The sequence below is a fragment of the Gopherus flavomarginatus genome, chromosome 6, assembly GCF_025201925.1.
Source record: "Gopherus flavomarginatus isolate rGopFla2 chromosome 6, rGopFla2.mat.asm, whole genome shotgun sequence".
Taxonomy (NCBI): domain Eukaryota; kingdom Metazoa; phylum Chordata; order Testudines; family Testudinidae; genus Gopherus; species Gopherus flavomarginatus.
Window position 1 is genome coordinate 3,074,495 of NC_066622.1, and position 25,868 is coordinate 3,100,362.

The following is a 25,868-nucleotide window of genomic DNA, read 5'->3' on the forward strand; positions in this document are numbered from 1 at the left end:
CTACACTACAAGTTTAGATAGAATTTAGCAGCGTTAGTTCAATTTTACCCTGCATCCGTTCACACGACAAGGCCATTTTTGTTAACTTAAAGGGCTCTTAAAATCGATTTCTGTACTCCTCCCCAAAGAGGGGATTAGTGCAGAAATCGACCTTGTTGGGTCGAATTTGGGATAGCGTGGATGCAATTCGACAGTATTGGCCTCCGGGAGCTATCCCAGAATGCTCCATTGTGACCGCTCTGGACAGCACTCTCAACTCAGATGCACTGGCCAGGTAGACAGGAAAAGCCCCGTGAACTTTTGAATTTCATTTCCTGTTTGGCCAGCGTGGCGAGCTCAGAGGTGACCATGCAGATCTCTTCAGCACAGGTGACCATGGAGTCCCAGAATTGCAAAAGAGCTCCAGCATGGACCGAATGGGAGGTACTGCATCTGATCACTGTATGGGGAGATGAATCCATGCTATCTGAACTCCATTCCAGAAGACAAAATGCCGAAACATTTGAAAAAAATCTCCAAGGGCATGAAGGATAGAGGCTATAAGAGGGACCCATAGCAGCGCTGTGTGAAACTTAAGGAGCTCAGGCAAGCCTACCAAAGAACCAGAGAGGCAAACAGCTGCTCCGGGTCAGAACCATAGACATGCCGCTTCTATGATGAGCTGCAATTGATCTTTGATTATCAGCAGATAAGTATGCCCAGTGATCAGTGATGGGATGTTGGATGGGATGGGATCTGAGTTAATGCAGAGAATTCTTTCCTGAGTGCTGCTGGTGAGTCTTGCCCACATGCTCAGGGTTTAACTGATCGCCATATTTGGGGTCGGGAAGGAATTTTCCTCTTGGGCAGATTGGCAGAGGCCCTGGAGGTTTTTCGCTTTCCTCTGCAGCATGGGGCATAGGTCACTTGCTGGTGGATTCTCTGCAACTTGAGGTCTTCAAACCACAATTTGAAGACTTCAGTAACTCGGACACAGGTTAGGGGTTTGTTATAGAAGTGGATGGGTAGGGTTCTGTGGCCTGCTTTGTGCAGAGGTCAGACTAGATGATCACATTGGTCCCTTCTGACCCTAAAGTCTATGAGTCTATGCATGCCATTCTAGGGGGTGCCCCTACAACTACTGCACCCTTGTGCTTCCCTCCTCCCCCACCCTCCCGAGCTACCTTGGCAGCTAGCCTCCCATTTGTGTGACAAATTAATAAAGAATGCATGAATTTGAAACAACACTGACTTTATTGCCTCTGCAAGCAGAGATCAAAGCGGGGAGGGGAGGGCAGTTGCTTACAGGGAAGTAGAGTGAACCAAGGGGGCGGGTTTTCATCAAGGAGAAACAAACAGACCTTTCACATCATAGCCTGGCTAGTCACGAAACTGGTTTTCAAAACTTCTCTGATGCACAGCGCATCCTGCTGTGCTCTTCTAACTGCTCTGGTGTCTGACTGCGCGTAATCAGCAGTCAGGCTATTTGCCTCAACCTCCCACCCCGTCATAAATGTCTCCCCCTTACTCTCACAGATTCTGTGGAACACACAGCAAGCAGTAATAACAATGGGAATATTGGTTTCACTGAGGTCTAACCGAGTCAGTAAACTGCACCAGCGAGCCTTTAAACGTCCAAAGGCACATTCTACCACCATTATGCACTTGCTCAGCTTATAGTTGAACTGCTCCTTACTACCATCCAGGCTTCATGAGCCATGGGAGCAAGTGGTAGGCTGGGGTAGGGGCGACCACAGACTGGGTGCGTCAGACTGGGAGAGCAGCCTGAGGCAGAAGCCTCTAGCTGACACGATATTCCAGGCAGGACTGAATCTCTGTTAGATGAAACTTAAAGAAGAGAATGACCCAGAGTCATTCCCATTTTTGTCCAGGTGCACCAATCAACTTCACTGGGGCCGGCCAGGAGCACCCATGTCTGACCAGGCACCCACCGACCAACCTAATTGAGGTCAGCCAGGAGCACCCACAGGATGATGACGATGGTTAGCAATCGTATTGCACCGTCTGCCATCCGCAAGGCAAGGCAAGGGGATGCTGCTGTGTAGCACCGCAGTACCGCGTCTGCCAACAGCACCCAGGAGACATATGTGAGCTGAGTGGGCTTCATGCTTGTCATGGTATGTCGTCTGCATGGGTAACCCAGGAAAAAAGACGAGAAACAATTTTTTGCCATTGCTTTCACAGAGGGAGGGAGAGGGGCCTGACGACATGTACCCAGAACTACCCGCGACACTGTTTTTGCCCCATCAGGCATTGGGAGCTCAACCCAGAATTCCAATGGGTGGCGGAGACTGCAGGAACTGTGGGATAGCTACCACAGTGCAACGCTCCAAAAGTCAACGCTAGCCTCGATATTGTGGGCGCACACCGCTGACTTAATGTGCTTAGTGGGTATTCACACAATCGACTGTATCAAAGCAATTTCTAAAAAATCCACTTCTATTAAAGCAACCTAACTTCGTAGTGTAGACATATCCTTAGATGCCAAATGTAGTGTGCAGAAGGGAATTCGGAGTAACAGTCAATGGGTTTTGTAAGCAATCTGTTTTTAAAATCGTAACCAAAGGACCCTTACTAAGCAAGTGAAATAAAGCCTGAATGAAGAATACCGCTCGCTCAGCATGCCTCCTCGATGTCACGTGTTTTAATCCCAGAGGTCCCTACACTCCCCACAGCTTGAGAGCCATTTGCCTCAGTTATAAAGAATCACAAAGCTGAATTATTTACGCTGAAAGACAGCATCAGTTCCTTGGATGAATGAGTTGTGTCTCTCCCTCTTTCTGGATCTTTGTCACATGGGTGCAGTCTACATTTGGAACATGGCCCCTTCCAAGGTATGGGTAACAGTACCAGGGAACACAGGATAAAAGACCAGAAAGCGAGCAGAAGTCACGTCTTCTCAATACACTACAGCTAATGAATACACTGGCCAATATTTCCTATTTATTCCTGACAAGGAAATCTAATCCAAGTTCATTTTTTAGAAACTCAATAGTTATTTGAAATTAGATTACTCAGCAAATTAAATAATAAATTTCTCTACGTAGGCACTGCCTCTCCCTCCATTGCTCCAAAACACAACTTTGTTCCCTCAAGCACTAGGAGTCTTAACTTCAAAACTAGTTATGGATTTGATAATTTAATAACATGGAACAAGTAATTGTTCAGGGGGATATTTATGATTTCATTAGATTCTACTGGTAATCAATAGTTATCCATTAATTCATTAATTTACATAGTCCTCAGCTTTGTCCAAATACAGAAATTCTGTGGAAGTAGATTTTTTTCTATATTTGTGCTCATTCGGCTTTCCTATGGAAGAAGGCTGTGATCAAGCTGTCTATATTAAGTAGAGCAAATAAGTGCGCAGCAGGAGTGCATGTGTGCCCTACAGATCTGACTGTTGGATGAGATTTAATATGAAAACCAAGGAAAAGAAATAAAACAACAGGGCCTATTCTCCATGGGATGCATGCATAACTCTCATTAATGTTAATGGCAGATACTGAATGTGTGTGCACTGAGGTGAGTTTATTAGAATCTAATAAATTCTGTGATTTTTTCTTAGTGTCATTCCTATAGCTGCACATTGTGACAGAGTGCTGCTTTGGATGAAAAGAAAGACATATAAAGAAAGTAACTCCATATCTCAAATTATGCTTTATGGACATTATTAAAATAATCTACTGTGCATATTTAGTTACTAAGATTACACAAGCAAATTGTAATTGGGCATGCAAATAAACAGTTGTACATTTAGTTGGTTGTTTGCACACCCAAGGTCAAGTTCTTTGCTTTGTAAATAGGTGTCACTCCATTGAACCAGGGACATCGCCATTTACACCAGCTGAGAACTGGGCTCAAAGTCACAGAAGTTATGTGGGGAAGTGGGACTCAATGAATCGGAAATGGGGTACAGAACTATTTGCCATGAGGTCTCCATTTTGAATACGAACAAGGTTGGCCTTAACCAAACGTCAAGGCCTGAATAACTAGGTTGGTGCTTCAGTTCTCCTCAGAGTTGACAAATATGAACAAAAACCACCACTAAAGTTGGCAGTAACTGGTTTGCTTGTTAGTCTGAGCAAAGAGAGACCAACAACTGATCTCGCACCCCTTGAAGTGGCCTCTCCATAAAGGGCTCAGGCAGCCTGATGAGCCATTACACAGAGCTGCCACTGCTGTACCTCCTCTCTGGGCAAACAGTCCTACGGCTGGCACAATGGCACTGCTCACAAGCATTCAACCCATTTAAATACATCCAAAACCTGCTGCGGGAATGACACCCATTTAAGGTTAGAATTTTAGCTGGTTTAACAAAGGCAGAAGCTCAATACCACGGGCACCAAGCCACTGTTTTGGTTGGCTTGCTTACTTGTCTGTTTTTTCCACCCTCTGATACAGAGCTTGGATATATGCTATGAGGTGAACAGGAAGCAATGAGTATTCATTGGGGCAGCTACCACAGAGGCACCTGGCCCGAGAACTAGCGGGAGGGAAGGAGATGAGAGAGGGTTGTAAAAGGGAGTGGAAAGAAGGAAAATAATACTAGAAAAAGAAAACAACACGATGGATTTCTAATATCACTTCACACATTTTGCTTGCCTGTCTTGCCTATGTACACTGTAAGCGCCTGAGGTGACAGACTGTCTTTCTGTGTGTTTGTGCAGCACCTGGCATACTATAGCTGCTCAGCATTAAAGAAGAAAGGGGGCGACAGGTCGAATTCCTGAGCGGGTTACCAAACAGCACACCTTTTTTCTCCATGGAAAGCTTGATTAGCGTAACACTGGATCCTGTTCAACTTTTTATCCGAGAGGTTGCAGGCCTTGCTACGGCCTACCATGCACACTTGCTTTGCTACACTAGCAGGCAGGATTTATTCAGAGGAGACAGTATTCAATATCCATCTGTGCATGCAGACACAACATTTTGTGGGCTTCCACCCAGAATTAAACAAATGACAAATTTCCCAGACTTGCAGTCTTGCATTGTGGTGCTCAATCTCTGTTCTCATTGAGGAGTTAGAGATTAGCACACTATGGCTGTACTTAGTAATGACAGATCGTACCCACAGCATAGTGCAGAATGGAGCAGAAAAGCACGGGAAGGGGGTGCGGATGTCATGAATCTGCATTAACCACCCCTCTCTGTAGCCCCCAATTTGCCCTCAAAAGACCTTCCCTGCCACCTCCACGTGGCCTTTTTTAGGAGAGATGGTAGTTGGCTAAGGCAGGTAGCTCCTGTTCCATGCTGAATAGTCTGGAGACAAAGGGACTTTCATCAGGAATGCCAGCATAAAACCAAACAGTAACAAAATCCTGCTTGGAGGGTTCACAAAGGACACATACAACGGGGAGGAACGTGGGTCTTCAGGGAGCCCTGCTTCCAGGAACGAGGGCAGCGGGAAGGATTCCTGCACCAGGTTTCCAGAACAGATAGTATCAGCATTCCTTAATGATCCACGCCTGCGCTAAACCCACCCAAAAGGTAAAGATTATGATCCTTTCTATGATACCAGCACCAGGGACCCCAATACCAGCAACCCAGGATAGGCTAGAGATGGTACAACCAGGCACGTGATGAGAAGGGAAAGGGAGGTGATTCAATGTGCCGTCTGTTTCCTAGTGTGTTAATAGCAGAGACGGGAGCAGAGCCCAGGTCTCCTGGCTCTCAGTCCAGTGCTTTACCCACTGCACAACTCAGCTGACATGGGGTGAATAGTTCAGTCGTTCTGTAAGTTCAGATGATCTCTGAGTACTTTATCCTTCCCATGAGTTATTCACTTGGAAGGGCTGAGTAGGCCACTGATTCCAGCTCCCGCCCTGTTCTTACTGCATGTCAGGGCTTCCTTCAGCAGTTTAAGAAAAGAGGCTCGTTCAATCAGCTCTCATTAGTTATCATCTGCTAGAAACATTCTGTTGATAAAAAATGAGCATGAGTCCTTCTGATCTGGTGCTAGGCGTTGAAAACTCCTGCAAGGAACTAAGCATCTCAGAACCATGCAGGTTGAAGTCCCATCTAAGGAAGAGTAGGGATCATGGAAAAGAAATGGGAACAGGTAAGATTTAAGATTAATTTTGCTCACCCAGCCAGTAGTTATAGTTAAAACTTTCTTTTCTGAGAACGTATATTTTATCCCAAAATTGGACACAGATGTTACAGCTGGAACCCTACAACTCTGTGTTGAATTCGTCTGACAAATGCTAATTAAAAGGATCAAAATTGTTAAATCATTCAGTTGGTCTCCATTGATTCATTCCTTATCGCAGCATTGGTTCTGGACATTTGAAATAGCAAGACACAACAAAAGTCAGGAATGCCTTTAGCTAGGAAATGAATTGCATGCGGGATTCTGAGAATCTGAACTGGACTGTTTTTCCTTCAAAATCTGTGTAGGTATTGAGTGCTTATGTAATGAAATAAGAACCATGAACAACACCAGCTTAATGCAGACAGTACTATATATATAATATAACTTAATCCTGACCTGCAACACCTCTTTCTAGTTAAGAGGCAGGTCTCTTTCTGAAGAGAGTCTGCCAATCATGCTGAACTGTATCAAACTCATTGGTGTCTTTTCTGGGATGCACAAACTGAGAGGAGTAGAAAACCATCAAATTAGTTATTGGGCGTGACATAAGTTAGAATCTGTTCTCAGGTCTCCAAGTGGAAAAAGGCCAGTGCACTAAATCAGGGGCAGAGTCTACTATGAAATTCATGACCATAAATCCTGCATAACTCCACTGAAGTGTGTGCAGTGATTTCTGCTCTGCTGCCATAAACTCCAATTTGGACCTCACTGAGGCTTAAGAGAATGCCAGGGCCTCTTCTGGTGAATTAAGAACCAGATTTTGTTCTATTTTTCCCCTCTTTTCAAAGGCAGTTCTGTTACACATGATAAGGTAAAGTTTTCCTCCCTCTTCCTCTTGTCCCATCAAGAGCTGGGTGAGCCCTTTTGCATGAATGTTTTATCTGCTAAATTTCACCTTGGTTTTCTGTTTGTAAATCACACGCACACAGGGACTTTGCTTTCTACACACTTCTCCACTGTGAGCTAATGTGGTGATGCAGAACATAGACTAAAATATGCACCACTGGGACTGAGCACCATTAAAGGTCAAATCCTAGATGTATTTGTCATTTCAAAAGATCAGAAGATAGCCTAAATGTCTAATCTTTCAAGTGAGAAAACCTGTCTGCCTTACATTTTTTAGCATAAAATTTACTCAAGCAGTACTGGGTTTTTATGGGTTTTTTATGGACAGCCCTTCATCCTCTGCAGTTGATGTAACTTGCATTGAAAAATATGGGGCCAGATTTACTCTTTTATTTATTACATGAATTTATAAAGTAGCCATCACTCTGGTAAATGGGTGCCCTTTGTCTGGCTTAAATTGGATCATTAATATTCCAAAGAAGAAGAGCAAAACACTATGATCCTCTGATGCCACAAGTGACACAGGATGGGGTGGGATCCAGCCAGACAGCTGAGACACTCAAGTTTCACAGCTCAGTCAGCTGCAAATGGCTTTGGGCTAAAAGATGCAACAATTTCTAAAAGTAGCCAAGTTTGTGCTTGCAGGAAGCATCCTTCTGTCTCTCACTTACACATGTACATAAGTGAGGGAGAGGCTGGTTATGTCCATGAGCCGCTGTGCATCCTTTCTTACCTGTGTTCCCTTTGTATGGGCAGTTCTTTAGAAGGTCGAGGGCCCCAACAATTAGGTAAGAATGTGGTCACAAAATAACAGCAAAAATCATCAAAGGTTGGAATTTTGGCATGTGGTATTTTGCTATAAAGTGAAACATAATGCTAGGAACAAAGCTAGTCAGAAAAACCTATTAACACTGGATTCTAGCTTTGCAGCACTTGTTTAATAAATGATTTACACCCCATACAGAGTACAGCATAGTGTCAAGTCCAACCGGTGGGTTAAATGGCAACACTTTCATACACAGGCATTGCATGTGTCTCAGAAAGAACGCTATTCTGCCCTGGAACAGAAGGTTGTTTAACACAAACACTGCATTCGCTGACAAGTGGTGAGAAAAGGTTTCAAAGGTGTTTGGATGACAAGTTAAGAGGTAGCATAACAGAGATGAAGCCAGGAAAGAGCCCTTGTACACTAAGCTTCAGAAAATTAATCAGGCAGTTTTGATGGCTGGACCTTAGACACTGTCTGGGATTCACAGAAGATCTGTCTTGGTAGTACAATGGACTGTTCTGTAGGACCTACACTCAGCGGGATTTGGCTAGATGTACTCATTCACACAGAGACTGGTTTAAACATAGTGCTGTAATGAGGAGCAAGTATAATGAACATTGAAATGAAGGGTTCTTTCAAATTAAGATGCAAGAGCTTAAGGATCTCGGTGACCCTGGTGCAGATCAGGAGTCACTGCTAGAGCTGGATGGGAATTTTTCATTGAAACATTTTTCATCAAAAGATGCTTGCAGGAAGGGACAGGTTTTGACACATATCCATTTTGGGAATTTGACATTTTGGGGGCTAGGGGTCAAAATGACTTTTTGCTTGGAAATTTAAGTGAATTTATAGAAGAAAAGATATTAAAAAGTTCACAATCAAAATGAAACTTTTCAAAATTATCGAAACAAAACATTTGGAATGACCCAATCTGCATTTTTTTTTCAATTTTTGATTCATGAAAATTGTCAAGATTTTAAATTGTCATCCCAATTCAGGATGGAGAAAAAATGTCAACGTCTCGAGAATTCTCACAGGATGGGAAAACCATCTCCCATCCAGCTACAGCAACTCCACTGAGGCAATAGAGTTCCACTAGTATAAATCCAGAGCAGCTGAGAATCTAGCACTGTCTTTGTTAAATAAGGAAGCAAAATCATTTTCCAGATTGCTTGGAGGAGACTGGCATGTTTCTTGCCCAAAGCCTCTTTGGAAACAAACAAAATGGATAAATATTTAAACTGACTTCCTCAGACTAGGCCTGTAGCTTTCTAGTGCTTTGGATGAAGAAGGGAACCTGATGCCCTTCACGCTGAGGGTAATTATATTTTCAACAAGCAGTGTGTGTCCAGTGCTGTTGGGTGTCCCAGCAGGGACCACGTCCTCACAGGGGCGTGCTCTGGCTTGAGTCTAGGAAGTGACTGACTGGCAGCTACGTTACTCACGTACCTGAAGTTGCATAACTTAGATCGATCTCCCCCTGTAGTGTAGACAAGGCCTCAGCCTCGGTGCAGATGTTTGTTTAGTTGCTGAAGTTCTTGCAGGGTATGGAGTGCTGTTGTGAACTGGGCAGGCACATTTCTGCTGCCAGAAGCAGCAGACAAACCTCACACGTGCTCCAAGTGACGCATGTAAAAGCCTTTGGGGGAGTGAGGCCTATGGCGCACCAAGATCATTACTGCTTGTCCGGTCTGTTGGCCTCTCTGCCGCTAGTTTCAAGTCTCTGGCTTGTCTGCCACTGGACCTGCTGCTATAGTCCAAAAAGCTGGGACAGAGGCTATGGGTGTAGCCAATGGCATTTTATACCAGTTAATTTCTACATGTGAATGTGGATCATTAAGTTGAGTATTTAGGCCCATTCACTAGCAACAACCCTGATATATTCTTTGTGGAGTTTTTTAGGGGATGGGGCTTACAGTTAAACCAAGGAAAAGGGAGACTTTTCTAAGAAAGCAAATAGCCTGGGAAAGAAAGAACGCATTCTTAGCAGAGAACGAGAAAGGTTTTCTTTCCATTAGGCTGGCTCAGACAATGCCTTTGTAATTTCCAGTTTACTTTCCCCATTTATAACTATAATAAATTGATTGCACGATTTTTTCTTTTTTTTACTTTATAGGCCAGTCCATGCAGAGCCTATTTCAGGTCTGTCTAGGGATGTATTACGATATTACTCTGCAAGTAAGTCTGGGATCCAAGACCATCACATGCTGTAGTGGGAATTCAAAATTATCCAGCCCCATCAGAATTCATTGCAAAAGAGACTCTCTCAATGGCTCCTGTCTCCTTACTTTCAGGAAGCCTCGCAACCTGGTATTTCTATATCAGAGTTCGTTATCCAAGTCATCATTTCCACTTAGCAGTGCCCCAGCCTTTGGTGTTCTCAGAGTGGTATCACATCCATCAATCACTGGGGAGTCTCCATGTTCTCAGGATACCTGTGTCTCCTGCAGCCTTCAAACAAAGCATTCTGATTTGACAGGTAGTGCAGCCACAATCTCGCCTGTCCTCTCATCAATGTCTGCTGAGTCCTAATTACAGAAAACGACCTGTATTGATTGCATGCACCATGAGAGATGTCTAGCATCTTCCTTCAACTTCCTGCATGTTATGATGATGTATGTTACAGTAGTCCCTAAAGAACCCCTTGAAGATCAGTGCCCCATTGTGCTAGTTGCCTGAAGGGCTCACAATCCAACTGAAAACAAAATGCAACAAATGACTGTGACAAACCGATGGAGTGAACAGAGGAAGAGGGTAAAAGAAATGAGGTTCTGTGAATACAGTTAAGCATGGGAACAAATGCCTAGGGAGGTTGTGGAATCTCCATCATTGGAGGTTTTAAAGAGCAGGTTGGACAAACCCCGGTCAGGGATGGTCTAGATAATACTCAGTCCTGCCTTAGTGCAGGGGACGGGACTCAGCGACCTCTCGAGGTCCCTTCCAGTTCCTTCTTTCTCCCATTTCTATTATACATAGGTTAGCTATTGTAAAACTTGATAGTGCAAAATAATTCATTTTAAAAAATAAATTTTAAAAGCCCTAGATCTCTCTGGCTATTTTAACCAAATAGCCATAATTGCTTGGCTGATTTCCTGTTGGCATCCCAGAGATAGGTCTTGAGAAGGGATCTGAAGGAGAAAAGGCAGTGAATTATTATGGAGGGGCAGAATTATGAAGTGCCTGGAAGGCAAGGACAAGAAGCTTGAATATAATGTAGTGGAAAATAAGGAGCCAGTGGAGGGCTTCAAAATGAGGGGCGACAAGGTCTGAAATGTCCAACTGGAGCAGCCAATACCTAGAGACACTGCCTCTTTCCAATGCAGCATACTCCTAGCTTTAAACAGATTTCTCATCAAAAACCCCAAACCCAAATGCTGTTTAAAAATGGAAGGAAAGTTATGAGCTGAAAGTAACCACTGCTGTCCTGAGGCTACTGGATTTGCAGTGCCAGTTATAGAGCTGCAGTCTCACATATTCTACAGCAAAGCACCATCAGCGTGGTTCGAAAAGCAATAAGTGAGGCTACTGTACTTTGTCAAACCATTTTTTGCACATCTTACAAGCTTTCAAGAGGGGCAAAGGCAAACAGACTGTTTGGTCTCAGGTCTCAAAGTGCATTTCTATGGTTCAAACCCTGTTTGCTTTTCTTACTTGTTTTTTCACTTGGAATTTTAAATTTGTTTATAACTAAGTACAGTGTTTTGCATTTTGCACTTTTCTTCTGAGTCATCCTTGTGTTGCTCTCTATTAAGAGAGCAAAAGATGGTTTTCAACGTGTTATTAAACAAGGATTCACATTTGCAGAGAAACTCTGTTGCCACATCAAAGCGTTGTGTTTAATAATTTTAAACCTTCTAATACAATCAGTTTGTGATGTGATGTGATGTAATTAATTTGAGTAGTGAAACCCCAAGTCCAGCGCATTATGCAGATAGGATGAAAATGTCTACAGTAGGCATAAAACGCTGCACTCTTCACTTCAGGTTAAGATTCCTAAAGAATGTGAACCAGGTGGATTGATTTAGTGCATCATTAAAAAGGCATCTGTGAAAGAAAAACATGCACATCAAAAAATAATGGAGAAGCAATCTTCTCAGTGTAAAATAATTAGTGGAATATGTGACACCCAAACTAAATTTCTGCATACATACTCACACTGCCAGCATCGGTCTGGCTTTCTTATTTCTTTACATGAACCTGAAACTGGCGAGCTGGCAGGCAGCTGTGAATATTGTTGAGAGGACTGAGATTTTGACACTGTTGCAGAATGAGATGTGTGTTAATAGGTGTTTGTGCAACAGACACTTGCTGTGCAATATTATCTTGTCTCTACAGATAAATTAGCTGCATCATACCCCTGCCAGCTTGATTTGTGTAGCCTTTTGAGAGTACAGAATGCCTGGCGTTTCTCAGGATGGCTGCAATCCCACATGAAAGGCCAGGCTCAGGGTTTATTCCCTAGTAAGCTCTCTGCCCACAAAGTTAGGATACACATTTATTGACTTGGTCTTCCAAAGAAGGCTGTAAATTACATAAAGGTAGATATTCAAATGCTGCTCACTTGACATACACTTAAAAGCCCTGTGTTAAGCCACGGAGCTGATTTTCCTGCTCCACTGCAAAGATTTGGATGGTCCAGGTGCAATACACAGACCTGCCCTGCACTAGAGAAAACTGAGCACAGACTGCAGAAGTAAAAATTCTTTACATGAGAATCTACAAGCAATTTTCCCCCTGTGGAGAGGAAGAAAGAAACGAGGAAAGAACTGCATGTGAGTCATGTCCATTAAGGCACTACTGGAAGGCAACTGGACACCACAATGATGGGCACAGTAGAAAAACCTCACCAGAATAAAACAGAAAGGATACAAGTATACGTGCACAATTCTGAACGACAGTGTCTGCTTCTTTCACACATGACTGGGGAATGAGCTGAACCCACCTCCTGGATGCACAATCAAATCATTGCCCCAGACTTGAGAGTGGATTGTATCTCCCACAAACCTATTTGGAAGTAGGGGAGGGAGGAGTCAGCCATCCCTGTAGAATTGCCCCTCCATTTCCAGGCCCTTCCTGAAGCCCAGGTTGTGGGTAGAAGGGGGGTCCTGCAAAGAATCTGTGTCAGAGGTCTTAAAACAACACACTGTTCCCTTTTATTCTGCACTCTAGGATTCTGCAGGATTTCCTGGCCAGGCAGATGTGTTGAGTCCTGTTGCCTGACAGCCAAAGTCGGGAGGGAGCAGGAGACCTCTGAGCAAGTAAAGATCATTCATGGGGTCTGGGATGGACTCACTGCTTCTTCCATGGGAAGATCTCTCTCCCACACACACAAACAGGAGTGTTTAGAAGTAGCACCATGAAGCTGCCTAGAACTTGCAACTGCATGCTCTGTATAAGGAAGTGGGTGTACTCACCTTCTGAGCAACCTCAACTCTGAGCATTTGAGCTTAGGTGACAGATGCTCATGATCACGAAAGGCAGTATTAAATTGAATGAAGCATAACAGACATGGCTGTAACCATTCATATTAGCTGCTACAATACCTCTATGTAGACGTATTTGAAGATCTTGGTTCTACTCTGCAACAAGCCACCATTCAAGTGTCCCAGTAGAAAAGAGAAATCCAAAAACAGTGTAAGCAGGGCAGCATAAGGGACAATCTAGCCAGTCATTTGATATCATGGCACTGGCTATCTAGCACTAGGCTCTGGATTGTCATTGCAAAAAACTATATAGGATATCTGGGTAAAACCTAAACACCTCATGTAAACACCACGGAAGAACAGCTGCCATCAATAGATACACTAAAACCAACCGAATCAACTCCTTGACAATCAAGATATCTGTTATATACACGGTGTAATGTGCACACGCGCGCAGACACACACACACAGAGAACATTTATAATTACAGATGGATCCATAGGGAAGGATAAGCTACAATTTATACTTAAAATAGGATTTGACTTCTTTCTTATGCATGAAAAAGACAGCCTAGCTTCTCCAAAATTACAGCACATCCTCGTGGGAGCACTAGAAAGAATTGACATAACTCAGCTCATTGGTTTATTAGTTGTAAGCATTTTAAAACAGCCCCCTAATAAAAAGATCCTTGTTTCTTACTTTTTTTTGCAGACTTCACTAGCAAACAAATTGCTAATTTTTCAGACTGACTCGCTCATGCACTGAAGCAAACTCTACAACATAGGCTACTGATTAATTTGATTGAAATGCAACTTTCAGTCTTCTCAAGTGTTCATTGAGGGTGACACTGTTGTTAAAAGTAGGCAGGCTACAGTCCCCGATCTGGCAGACACTTGTGCAGGTACTTCATTTTAGGTCCATGAGTAGTCTGAGTGTTGCCAGGATTGGAGCCTTAGTGTGATGGTTGGGATAGGCAACATGATGATAGCAGGCTGGTACGGCACTGGGTGGAAATGTTAATGTAGGACTGCTGTGGCTGGGCTTTTTTTAGTGTTAGTGGCTGTTGGGAGGAATTATATTGGAGCAACTTTAACTTTGTATCTAGCCCGCTAGATCTTTTGCAAGCCTCTTAGGCTACGTCTTCCCTGCAGAGTTAGCCGCAGCTGTTACTGGGGTGTTCTCCTACTACAAAAAAACACCTACCCAAGGTTGGTGGCATTTTCAACCCAGGTTAGCTGGCTAGCCCTGGGGTACGGGGCGACACCCAAGTGCTGCTTTTGCCTGGGCGGATAACTTCTCTCCCGCACACACACTTTGCAGTGGGGATGCAGGACAAACCAAGTGAGTGCAGATAGTCCTCCAATGCTTTCCCACAATTCCCCCCATGTGCCCAGAAGAACAGACAAGTTCTCCCACAATTCACTGAGAAAGAATCAGAGGACAGCGTAGCTTATTGTAGCGTTAAGAGCCAGGGGATTGGCCCCAGATGTCCTAGACACACCTGGGGAGCACAGCACTAGGGGGACACTCTCAGCGAAGTAGGGCTCACACTGGGGAAGGCTAATTTGTCTGCTCGGACCGAAGTTGACTCTGCAGCACACACAGCCTTATGGACCTCAGTGGCAGATGTGCTGTAGAGGGAGGAGAATGCTAAATCTATGCTCTGGCCCACTGTCCCTAATTAAAAATGAAATGCAGTCCCTTCCCCAGAGTGAATTTGACACCCTTGAGGTGAATTAATAACATTTTCTGTATGGGATTACATAACTGTGCATTTCTTATATATAAATAACCATCACACTACATATTTGATGTAAGATGTGTAAATTATTCATGTATCAAGTGGCTTCAGACTTCATGATCCCCAGCCACCTGGGAGGAACACAGCTATTAAATTACTCATCTCCACCGCACTATTGTCCTTAAACAAGATGCAGATCATAGTAATCTGAGGTAGGTTCTGAAAGTTCCTAATTCTCTGAACACCATCATCATTTGCATTTTCAGGTGAGATGCCTCATCAAAACTATGACAATACACTGTAGCTTTGTCCAGTGATGCCAAAAAGTGGAAAAATGCAACCTGTTAACTTCCTATTTCTGAAAACACACTCACTCTTTCTGAGTGCAGGCACTGATCAGTGGGTCATTACACTTGTTAGAAGTGCGGGACGGGGCATTCCATGGGACTGCGTGCCTATATATTTTCACAATTCATTGGCTGGACCCATGCACATACGCTTTGTACAAATAGAAAATTAGGAATATTTACTTGCTTTTTTTCTTGCATCTTTTAAAGCCTAAATATATATTAGTCACTGTCCTCAATCAAGGAAGATATGCACATTTTTCACTTCTAATTTTGATCATTAGCACTAATGTTTTTCTCACTTTTTTAAATAGCTTCTCAGGAGCCTCTCATAGAAAAGATAATATGTACCTGGTAACAGAAAGAAATATTGTGTCTTGCTTCCAAAATCATGTTGGGTTTTAATGTCAAAGCCTTCATTTTTTAAAGAAAACTAGGCTGAAAATAATCATTTTCACCCATCAACATCCTGTTCCCAGTGCAATCTAGCAGCCTAGCATGGGAGCTACAGAATCTGTTCTGTTGCAGCACTGCAGTAAGTTGTGTTTCAGTGCTATGCATTCCATAAGCTTCCCAGCGGTCTGGAGATTTTCTTATTTCCCCCCTGCGCTCTGTTAGATATTCACAGCAAGCAATAAAAGCAATATCAATGGTAAGGTCAACACGCCAAACTGGAAGTAAGTAAATTGTTTCTATTTGCCATCATTTGGTTGTCAGAGTTATCTTAATCAATCTAAATAGCTTCAAGACATATAATCTGATTTTACAAAGTGCTAAACCATAACCATATTTTGATCTTCCTTTGATTCCAAGTATAAAAAAAATAGCCCTTATTTAATGCTCAGCCATATAATCTAACTACATCTGTGTCTGCATTTGCACGATGGGGGAGTGAAACGTGGCCAGAGAACCATCTTGGATTTTATCTGTTTTATTACTCAAATGGAGAGTATAATAGATTTTTTTTTACACTAGCATGGCTTAAAAACTGTTTTTAAGCTTCGCTGGCTCCTTTAGATTTGAACTTTGCTAACAAGAATGTGATGAGAGAAAGCGTGGATAAAAACCAGTACTGTATGCTTTTCTAATGTACTTCAGTTTAGTTGGTCCTTTCATCAGCCTCAACTCATTCAATTATGAATAGGAAAGGCAAAGAAATTATGAAGGAAAAGGCAGTATTTTCACTGTCTAAACAACAACAAAAATGACTTTCCCTCTGTAGCTTTCTATGCATGGAAATAAACAAGGTAGAGCCAATTATCATCTGAGAGCCTCTCTCTGTAAGGACGGAGATGGTATTTTCACAGCTGAAAACTTTTGCCTAGTAAAGAATAAATATGTAAACACAGTTCCACGAAAATTCAATCCAAGTATTGACAGGCATAACAGACCCAGAATTTCTCTAACCTTAAGGATAACAAAATGATACAGCAATGTTCTGCAGATGACTAGTTTTGATCTTTTATTAGTTCTCATAATTGTCTCTTGTTAATTTGTATCCTGCATAATAAGCATAAGCACTCACCTTCACAGTTTGCCCAGCTTCAGGACCATCCTGTAAGCAAAAAATAGAAGAGTCAGATAAGTGGGGCTAACAAGGATCTCCTGGGGATTCAGAAATATTAACCATTAATAATTTAAATCCAATTTCATTGTGTGTTAATTTATAGTATTCTCCTGGGGCCCATTCAGCACAAAGCATATGGGACCAGATGCTTTTATGTTTCAGGTCATGATTAAGGGAAAAATAATATGTGAAAAGGAAATAAATACTGGCAGAGTTGTTATTTTTCATGATCTCAGATCCCAGTTTTTAATTGACAGCAATAACGTTTCTGTTATTCGTGGACATAAAATACAGAAAACTGTAAGCACTGCTTTAAATCACAGCCTGTTTATTTAAATTCTTGTTATGACAAAAATGGGGTTAACCTCCAGATTTGCTTTAAACAAAAGGATTCATTATTTTGTATATTGACCACTAGGTCAATCTAGTTCAGTGTGTCACCCCAAAGAATACTTCAGGTAATAAACCTACATAACACACCTAGCAAACTACTGGACAAGGTTGCCTGTGGCGAGAAATTTTGGGCTGCAGGCAATGAGTTTACTCCTTCAATCATGGGCTGTGAATACGCTCATTAAGAGCTGTGCCCTGCACACACTTTCTACTAGGAGTAGTACTTACGAGAAACCAATAGTAGTACTTACTAGAAACCCTCCTGTCGGTGGGTTATGGAACAGGGTAAAAAGCGCAATAAAACACTAACAGAAAACCAAGCCTTCGGAGCCAATTAGTTTACAAACCTGAATCGAAATGGTGAGTGAAGTTCCACAGAAATGTTTCTCCACCACATTTCCAACCATTTGTGTTGTTTGAAATAAATCAACCACTTCTTCAGGATGCAGATCGCGGAAACGCTCCACAGGCCGGAGTGGGCAAACAAGGACATCTGAAGTGGAAGTCGTTAAGGCAGAAGTGCAAATCCAGGTATTCCAGAACAACAATTTGTTCATTTCCCTCCACCGTAACCACAGGAGCTCATCCTGAAGTGAATTTCCCCTTTATTATTAAACTTGCCTTGATTTGAGGATCACAACTAAAACAATGGAAAGGAAAGGGTTTATGGTGAAAACACAGCAATCACATTGTGGCTTCCTCAAAAACCTTCCCCATTGCCTCACACATATGACTTCTGGGCCAACATTTTCACACCTCGGTGTCTAAGGTTAAGCCCCTAAATAGACATTGCAATGTCTTCAGGAAAGTGTCCTGAGCACTCACAGCCTATCGCTACTGTAGGCACCTTTTACTAGAGGGGCCTCTGAACTGAACTGGGTGTGCTCCAGTTGGGAAGACTCTGACTACAACTCCCATGATGCCTTGGGGATGAGAGAGGGACAAGAGATATCCTCTTCAAGGGAATGCAAGGAGAGCATGCTGTGGGCTCCATTTTTGGAGAGGAGCTGAGATTGCTTGATGGAGCTCTGTACTTACAAGGAGCTGCTGCTAAACTGCTTGTAGGAAGCCAGAAGCTGCTGCTGAGAACCTGCTGGGACTTTGACCAAGCAGGGAGCCTCAGAGGCTGTTGGGGGCTTCACTGGAGCCAGGACAGAGACTGTTGCTGTGCCCAGAACTGACTGAGCTGGGTCTGCAGTGATTACGATGACCAGTGAACTACTGGCTGTTGGTAGAGACCTCACATGCTGTTCGGGTGACCAGACAGTAAGTTTGAAAAATCGGGACGGGGGTGGGGGGTAAAAGGAGCCAATATTAGAAAAAGACTCCAAAATTGGGACTGTCCCTATAAAATCGGGACATCCGGTCACCCTACATGCCGTCTTTTGGTGAACCATCATGCAGATATCTGACCCAGGAGATCCCTGTAAGTCATCATGCACACCCTATGCCTTCTGCCAGTTATCAGCAATTGGTCCCTGGCTCACAGTTGGCATGTAGCACCTCTGAAAATCAGGCTGTATTTCTATAGGTGCCTAAAAATGGATGGGGGGTAAGTGATTAGTGATTTGGGCATCCAATCTGAGATAGCTTAAAGGGGTCTGCTTTTCAGAGGGTGAGTGCTCAAGCAAAATGGCCTTTCAAACAGGGCACCTGAAACTGCTGGTCACTTTTGAAACTCTTGGGTGTAAAGCCCTAACTTTAGGCATTCACGTTTAAAAATCTGGAACTATATCAGTAATACCATGGTCATTACTTCAGCAACACTGCAGTCGCAATGCACTAGAAATGCTCATCTATTATTAACATTATGTATTTATGTAAGTATAGTTAGTTAATTAGAGCAGTTTCCTTTTAAGCCTCAGATCCAGAATGCTGAATACACATTTTTGCTTATTGTACCTCCACTTAGAGCACTTCATGAGTCAGCGGAATGTACCATCAAGTAAACAATGAAAGTGTACTGAGACAATTCACAAAGGTCTTGCTTAGAACACAACTGCCCCGCCTATCCTACCACTACATACAATCTAAACAGTACTAGAATTCCTAATTTGGGATCCTGCAAACACTTACTACAAAGGATAAGCATTTCTTAGTGCGAGTACAATTGGGCTGGTCAAAGTAGCGACCACTTAAGGCTTGATGCTCATCTAGTTCTACATCGGTGGCATGCTGTGGATTTCAGTGGAGTTGCTCCTGATTTACACTAGTCTGACTGCAGAATGAGGCCCTTAAATAGCACCTTTAACCCCATGTAAACATTGATGACCATATGGTATGGTAAGTAAGCAAATTATTTGTGCAGAATTAAAACAAGAGCTCTAAGAATGGTTTTGAGAAAATTAAGCTACATGATGTTGTAATACAGAAGTACTGTTTACTGTAATTTTAGTCCTGCAAATGTAATAGGTTTCGGAAAAGATAGTCGTTTTTCCCCCTTTCTGTACCTCAGTTTATCTTCACAGAGTTTAGTCTTTTCTGGACTTTGTTTTTATATAAATAAAATCACCTTCAGGAGGAGCTCCCCAAGTTTGAGAACTTGCTACTATCTCCAGTTTAAATGCAAAAAAATTATGTGCAATATACATACACACACCCAGCAGGAGGATTTATCCTTCTGTGTTTGTGGAATGGGACCAGCCCCACTAGAGGGCATGCAAGCTCCCTGAACATAAGAACATAAGAATGGTCGTACCACATCAGATCAAAGGTCCATCTAGCCCAGTATCTGTCTACTGACAGTGGCCAATGCCAGGTGCCCCAGAGGGAGTGAACCTAACAGGCAATGATCAAGTGATCTCTCTCCTGCCATCCATCTCCACCCTCTGACAAACAGAGGCTAGGAAACAAGTGGCAGTCCCACAGTCTCCTTTTGAGTCTCTGAAATGTCAGTCTGACATTTGCGCAGCCTGCAGAAATGCTGCTTCTCTTCTTCTCCAGCGAGGTGAGGGAGTCTGTAGTCTAGGTCCAACAAACCAGCAAAATCCCAAGAACACAGCCCTTACAACTAACACTTCTGACCCTTGTGCTGCTCTACAGTTGAGTCCTCCAGTCTGGCTCCCACTCCTCCTATTTACAAACTCCCCTCCCTTCCCTTGAGTTCCCATTACTTTGACTTTTAGAAAGTGACACAGGGTGTGTCCCACCAGGCTGCTTCCCCACAGTGGAAACTGCCTAATCATTAGCTTCAAAAGGCTAATGAGCACAACTAGTGCCCACCACACCAAATTTTTGGATGATTCTGACCCATCTAGCCAAGTCACTTCACCCAGCCTTGGGAAGTCTATAGGCATACAGAGTCCCCAAACAAAAACAAGAACTGTGTATACCCTCCCCATTGTTTCTTCCCTTATTAGCCCCCTGATCGGTGGGTTACACAGATAATCACTGTATCAATTGTACTGTATACTACTCCTGCTGTAACCAGCAGATACGCTGAAGTTAAGAGGCTCACGGAAAGGTTATGTCAGGCTGAGTTTCAAAAACCCCAGGCGATATTAGTGACTTCTCATTTCAGATAAGTGCAAAGGACTGTTTACTTACATAAACAAGGACACAATTCATTCACAAAGCTTATCAAAGGGAAATATATTTGCAATTCTGCTTTGAAATAAAGGAAGTTTCCTGGCGGTTCTATTTTGATCACTTTTCAGAATCAGCATGATGATAGACAATATGGAAGCAGATATCTGCCTAATTGGGACTAGCTTTCTCAAAAGACCCCCTCACCTAGAAGCTCCCATTGTTCTCAAAGGAACAAGAGAAATCTAGTGCCAACTATAGGCGCTAAGCACTTTTGAAAACCTGTTATGTAACAGAATAGCAGAGACATTCACTAATTGTTTTACTATAATTCCTCCTATTAAAATATTTTGAAAAAGAAGAACTACGTAGTGATGTGTGTTTAGCTAGCTGGAATTAGAACACAGAGAACATTAGAAAATTGTCTGGTTTTGAGGGCTTTTGGTTCTAAGATGCTATATCACTACCTTGAGCTAATGCAGCTATAGGGCGTAATAAAGCTCCAACAATTTATCTGCTAGTCGTCCAAGCATACTGTACAAAGCACCTTCCCAGAGGATGCTATTGGTTGAACTTAGAGCCCAAGGGGAAAGTTGAAAACTTCCTGTGCAGCTCTGATTTCCATAGCAGGAATAAAGGAACAGAAAAACTAATTAATTTTACTCATAAAAAGGAAATTCATGTCAACAGTAAAACAGGAAAAAGGACATTTGTTTAATCTGATTCATTTTTCAAAAGGAAAGAAGGCAAGCCTTTGCCCTTAGGACATCTGATACTTAAATAGATAATTATCCTTCTTCTGCAGCACTGCTTTGTTATCATGGGTCAATGAACCATTCATAAACGAAAAATTTCCCTTCACTTACCTCTAGCAAAACTGCTGCTTATATTAAGCTACTTGCCGTTTTCTCCTGTTAAAGTTTTTTCCAGTTTCTCCCTCACACAGCTCCTGATTTCCCAGAGCAGTTGTTTGGTCCCCAGCTAGCTTGTGGCGAAGGTCTCTGTAGCAAAATGAGAATCACCAGCATGATGCCTCCTGCTGGTGATCCTGGGAATTAGTTCAACTTCCACCCGGAGCAACCTCCGCAGGCCAGTGGCTCACCTGCCTCAGGTCTCGTGTCCAGCCTGGACCCTGGTGCCCCTTTCCCTGGGGTTCTGCCCTTGCAGTACCCCCGCTCTGAGTCCCACCTCCCAGGGGAATCCTCAACCCCCTATCCCCACCTTGCCTCAGTGGCAACTGCAATCATCATCTAGCCCCCACTTCCTGGGACAGACTACAGTCTGTAAACCACTGGTACATCACTGGCAAAGGGGGTTGGAGCAGCTGCCTCTGCCTAACCCCAGGCTGCACCTCTGCAACCTCAGTACCTACTTTGGGCCTTTAACAAGGGCTCAGCCTGGGGAGTTTCCCAGCTCCTCTTGCCTTTCCCCAGCACTGCTCTGCCTCAGGTACCCTGCTCAGCTCCCAGGCAGCCAGGTCCTTCTCTCGCCACAGCTAGAGAGAGACTCCTCCAACGTCTGGCCCACAGGCCTCTTATCAGGGCCAGGGCCCTAATTGAGCTGGCCACAGCTGTGGCTGCTTTCCCAATCAGCCTAGCTTCTTTTAAGCCCCTTGTTCTCCAGGAGTGGGGCAGCCTCACACAGAAATTGCTGCACTAACCACAGTTTCTACAACAATGGAGGTACATGTATTACTTGCCACATGGCTCCATTGTGCAAAAGAAAGGCCCAAACTGGCTCAGGCCAGCTTGTGTTTTTATAACGTGAAGCACAAGTGAAGACGGATGTAATGGGTGGTACACTGGACTGTGACAGAGGTGACCTGCATTCTATTCTTAGCTCTGCCACTGACTGGCTCTTGGCAAGGCAAGACATTTCATCGTTCTGTTCTTCCCTTTCCCCTCCCACATTTTACCGGGTCTTGTCTACTTAGACTGTATTAGCTCTTTGCAGCAAGGACTGGCTCATATTAGAGCTGATTGGGATTTTTTTGTGGAACTGTTTTTTCACTGATAAATGATGATTTGCCAGAACCAAATCAGTTCACAAAACAGGTTCAGTTTCAGCGAACCTCCTGACTTGCTTTTTTGGAAAAAAGTTTTGAAATAGCTAGGTAGGGCTTGGACGGTTTTTAAATTAAAAGCTTTGGGTTTTTTGAGTCAAAACAACTTTTTATTTTTAGTAAATATAGGGTAAAAAAGTCAAAGTCAAGATTAAAACATTTTGAAATGATTGAAACCAAATACTGATTGATGGAAATTTTTCTCAGTTTGTGAGTTCGCAAATGTTTTTGCAATTTTGACTTTCTGGCCTGCTTAGTGACAGAACAAATTCTGAAAACTCACAAATTTTCACAGTACTGGAAAATGGTCTTCTATCCAGCGCTATTAAGTGTTTATTCAATGAGGCCCTGAACTCGGCTGAAACATGGAGGTGCTACTACAGTAGAAATTAATATAATAATATAAACTGTGACATTCTGTTCAGGGACTTTTCCCCTTCCACTCACCCTTTTAAGTTCCTGAGACTTCTTAACAAGCTAAAATACATTTTAACCTCATTTTTGGCTGTGTAAATGATAAATAATTCAAAGACACACTCACAGATTGGAGTGTCTCCACTGAAACTTTCCATCATTTCAAAAATAATTCTGTGATAACTACAGAGAATAATGATGGAAATGGTGAATCAGAGCTAAAAGAACATGAGAATGTAATTAGAACAAGATGATAATTAGGACAAGGTATCAAGCGGAGTGCCCCAGGGGTCTGTCCTGGGGCCAGTTTTGTTCAACATCTTCATTAATGATCTGGATGATGGGATGGATTACACCCTCAGTAAATTCACAGATGACATTAAGCTGCGGGGAGAGGTAGATATGCTGGAGGGTAGGGATAGGGTCCATAGTGACCTAGACAAATTGGAGGATTGGGCCAAAAGAAATCTGATGAGGTTCAACCAGGACAAGTGCAAAGTCCTGCACTTAGGATGGAAGAATCCCCATGCACTGCTACAGACTGGGGACTGACTGGCTAAGTGGCAGTTCAGCAGAAAAACACCTGGGGATTACAGTGGACGAGAAGCTGGATATGAGTCAACAGTGTGCCCTTGTTGCCAAGAAGGCTAACGACATTTTGGGCTGCATTAATAGGAGCATTGCCAGCAGATCGAAGGAAGTGATTATTCCCCTCTGTTCGGTACTGGTGAGGCCACACCTGGAGTATTGCATCCAGTTTTGGGCCCCCCACTATAGAAAAAATGTGGACAAATTGGAGAGAGTCCAGTGGAGGGCAACAAAAATGATTAGGGTTCTGGGGCACATGACTTATGAGGAAAGGCTGAGGGAACTGGGATTATTTAGTTTGCAGAAGAAAAGAGTGAGGCGGGATTTGATAGTGGCCTTTAACTACCTGAAGGGGGGTTCCAAAGAGGATGAAGCTCGGGTCTTCTCAGCAGTGGCATATAACAGAACAAGAAGCAATGGTCTCAAGTTGTAGTGGGGGAGGTTTAGGTTGGATATTAGGAAAAACTATTTCACTAGGAGGGTGGTGAAGCACTGGAATGGGTTACCTAGGGAGGTGGTGGAATCTCCTTTCTTAGAGGTTTTTAAGGCCCAGCTGGACAAAGCCCTGGCTGGGATGATTTAGTTGGTGTTGGTTCTGCTTTGAGCAGGGGGTTGGACTAGATGACCTCCTGAGGTCTCTTCCAACCCTAATCTTCTATGATTGAAGTATGTATATATAAAAAGGCAAGTGCCAAAATGAATCCATTATGAAATGTCGCCATTAAAAAAAACCCACAACTTTACGTAAGAGTAGGACAATTTAAAACAATCTTTTGGTCAAATTCTTATCTGGGCAAACCTATTTCCCTTGAATTTCCCCTGGAGTTTAAAATTAGATAAAGTATTCCTCACTTCCTGTTGTAATCCATTGCATAGAATTGCTATCTGCTGTTAAAAAGCTGATGTGCTTCACCCCAGAGTCATTCAATGATGGTTGAAGTGACTATTTCCTAAATAGTGAGGGACTGTAAAGAGCATTGGGATCCTTTTGGATCAAATAAGCTTAAATCATCCTTCAATTATCATAGTGTCTAAGCACATTCTTCAGACATATTGTTAAATCCTGCAGAGTTGTTCATGCATCCCTCTGCAAAAGAATGTGGATTTATTTTAAATTTACTAGATAAGGCAACTTCACATAAAAGAAGAAAGGTGCATTGCACCTCTCAGAAATGTAACAAGACACCATTTACATTTTTGTAGTGATTGTTCTACTGTAGAACATGTTTGAACTTTCATATTTCCATTTTCTAAGCACCGGAATCAATAATTTCATGATTTCTTTATTCATTGTAAATTGCCATTGAATAAGTAATGTTGTATTTTTAAGCTTTGATGTGCGTAGCTACATATTTCCTTCAAATTCTTCTGAGTCAGTCCATGCCATTAAAATAGAATACATGCAATTTAAAAAGCTAACTTCTTTGTTCTAAGGAGTAAGCCAGTTTGTTAGACTTTATTGTAACTTACAACTGCATGGTCCTCCATGTAAATCCGGTAGAGGTCTCTCAAAGGCCTCTTCTCTCTAATATGTGTGGCTATATTGTATGTGCTTGTATTGATTTAGTAAATAAAATGGGAATCGCTAAATTTTCCAGAAACTACAAACACCTCCCCTTTTATTACTCTACTGGTCTCCAGTTCTATGCCACAGATGTGGAGGAGTGGTGACGCAGACCCAGTATTTACAAACTAATGTCACTGAGAAGCATTTCCTTCAAAGTGAACATTTGCCAGAAGACGTCCCATACTCATGTAACTTTGTTTAGAAAGGCTTTTGAAATGCTGTTTATTGATCAATCGATTGCAAACCAGCACAGCCATGCATAGAGTGGTTAAGGCTCTGGACTGGAACTGAGGAGATCTAGGTGCAGTTCCCAGCTCTCCCAGACAGACTCCCTGCATTACTTTTCTCTTTTAAGATGCGGAACATTGGCATTTAACAGTTACATCATTTTTCTTTAAAACCCTATGTAAGACAGCAACAACAGCCTGCTGTGTGAGCCAGCTCCTGTCTGTTCTGCCCAGGACAGCACAGAACCCCATCTTCCAACATCAAGGGTAACCTTTGGTCTCTGCAACTATACTCTCACTCTTAG

General features: G+C 42.9%; 1 protein-coding gene across 11 annotated transcripts in view; it reads right to left on the minus strand.

Moving 5' to 3' along the window:
* FHIT (fragile histidine triad diadenosine triphosphatase) overlaps positions 1–25,868 on the minus strand; it is a 1,116,384-nt gene that overhangs the window by 206,620 nt on the left and 883,896 nt on the right. For all 11 annotated transcript variants that reach the window (XM_050957602.1, XM_050957599.1, XM_050957598.1 and 8 more), the window contains 2 exons: positions 17,528–17,673; positions 16,746–16,775 (listed from right to left, as the gene is read on the minus strand). In XM_050957602.1, coding sequence (XP_050813559.1) covers positions 16,746–16,775; positions 17,528–17,673 — 176 coding nt within the window. The remainder of the gene's footprint in view (positions 1–16,745; positions 16,776–17,527; positions 17,674–25,868) is intronic.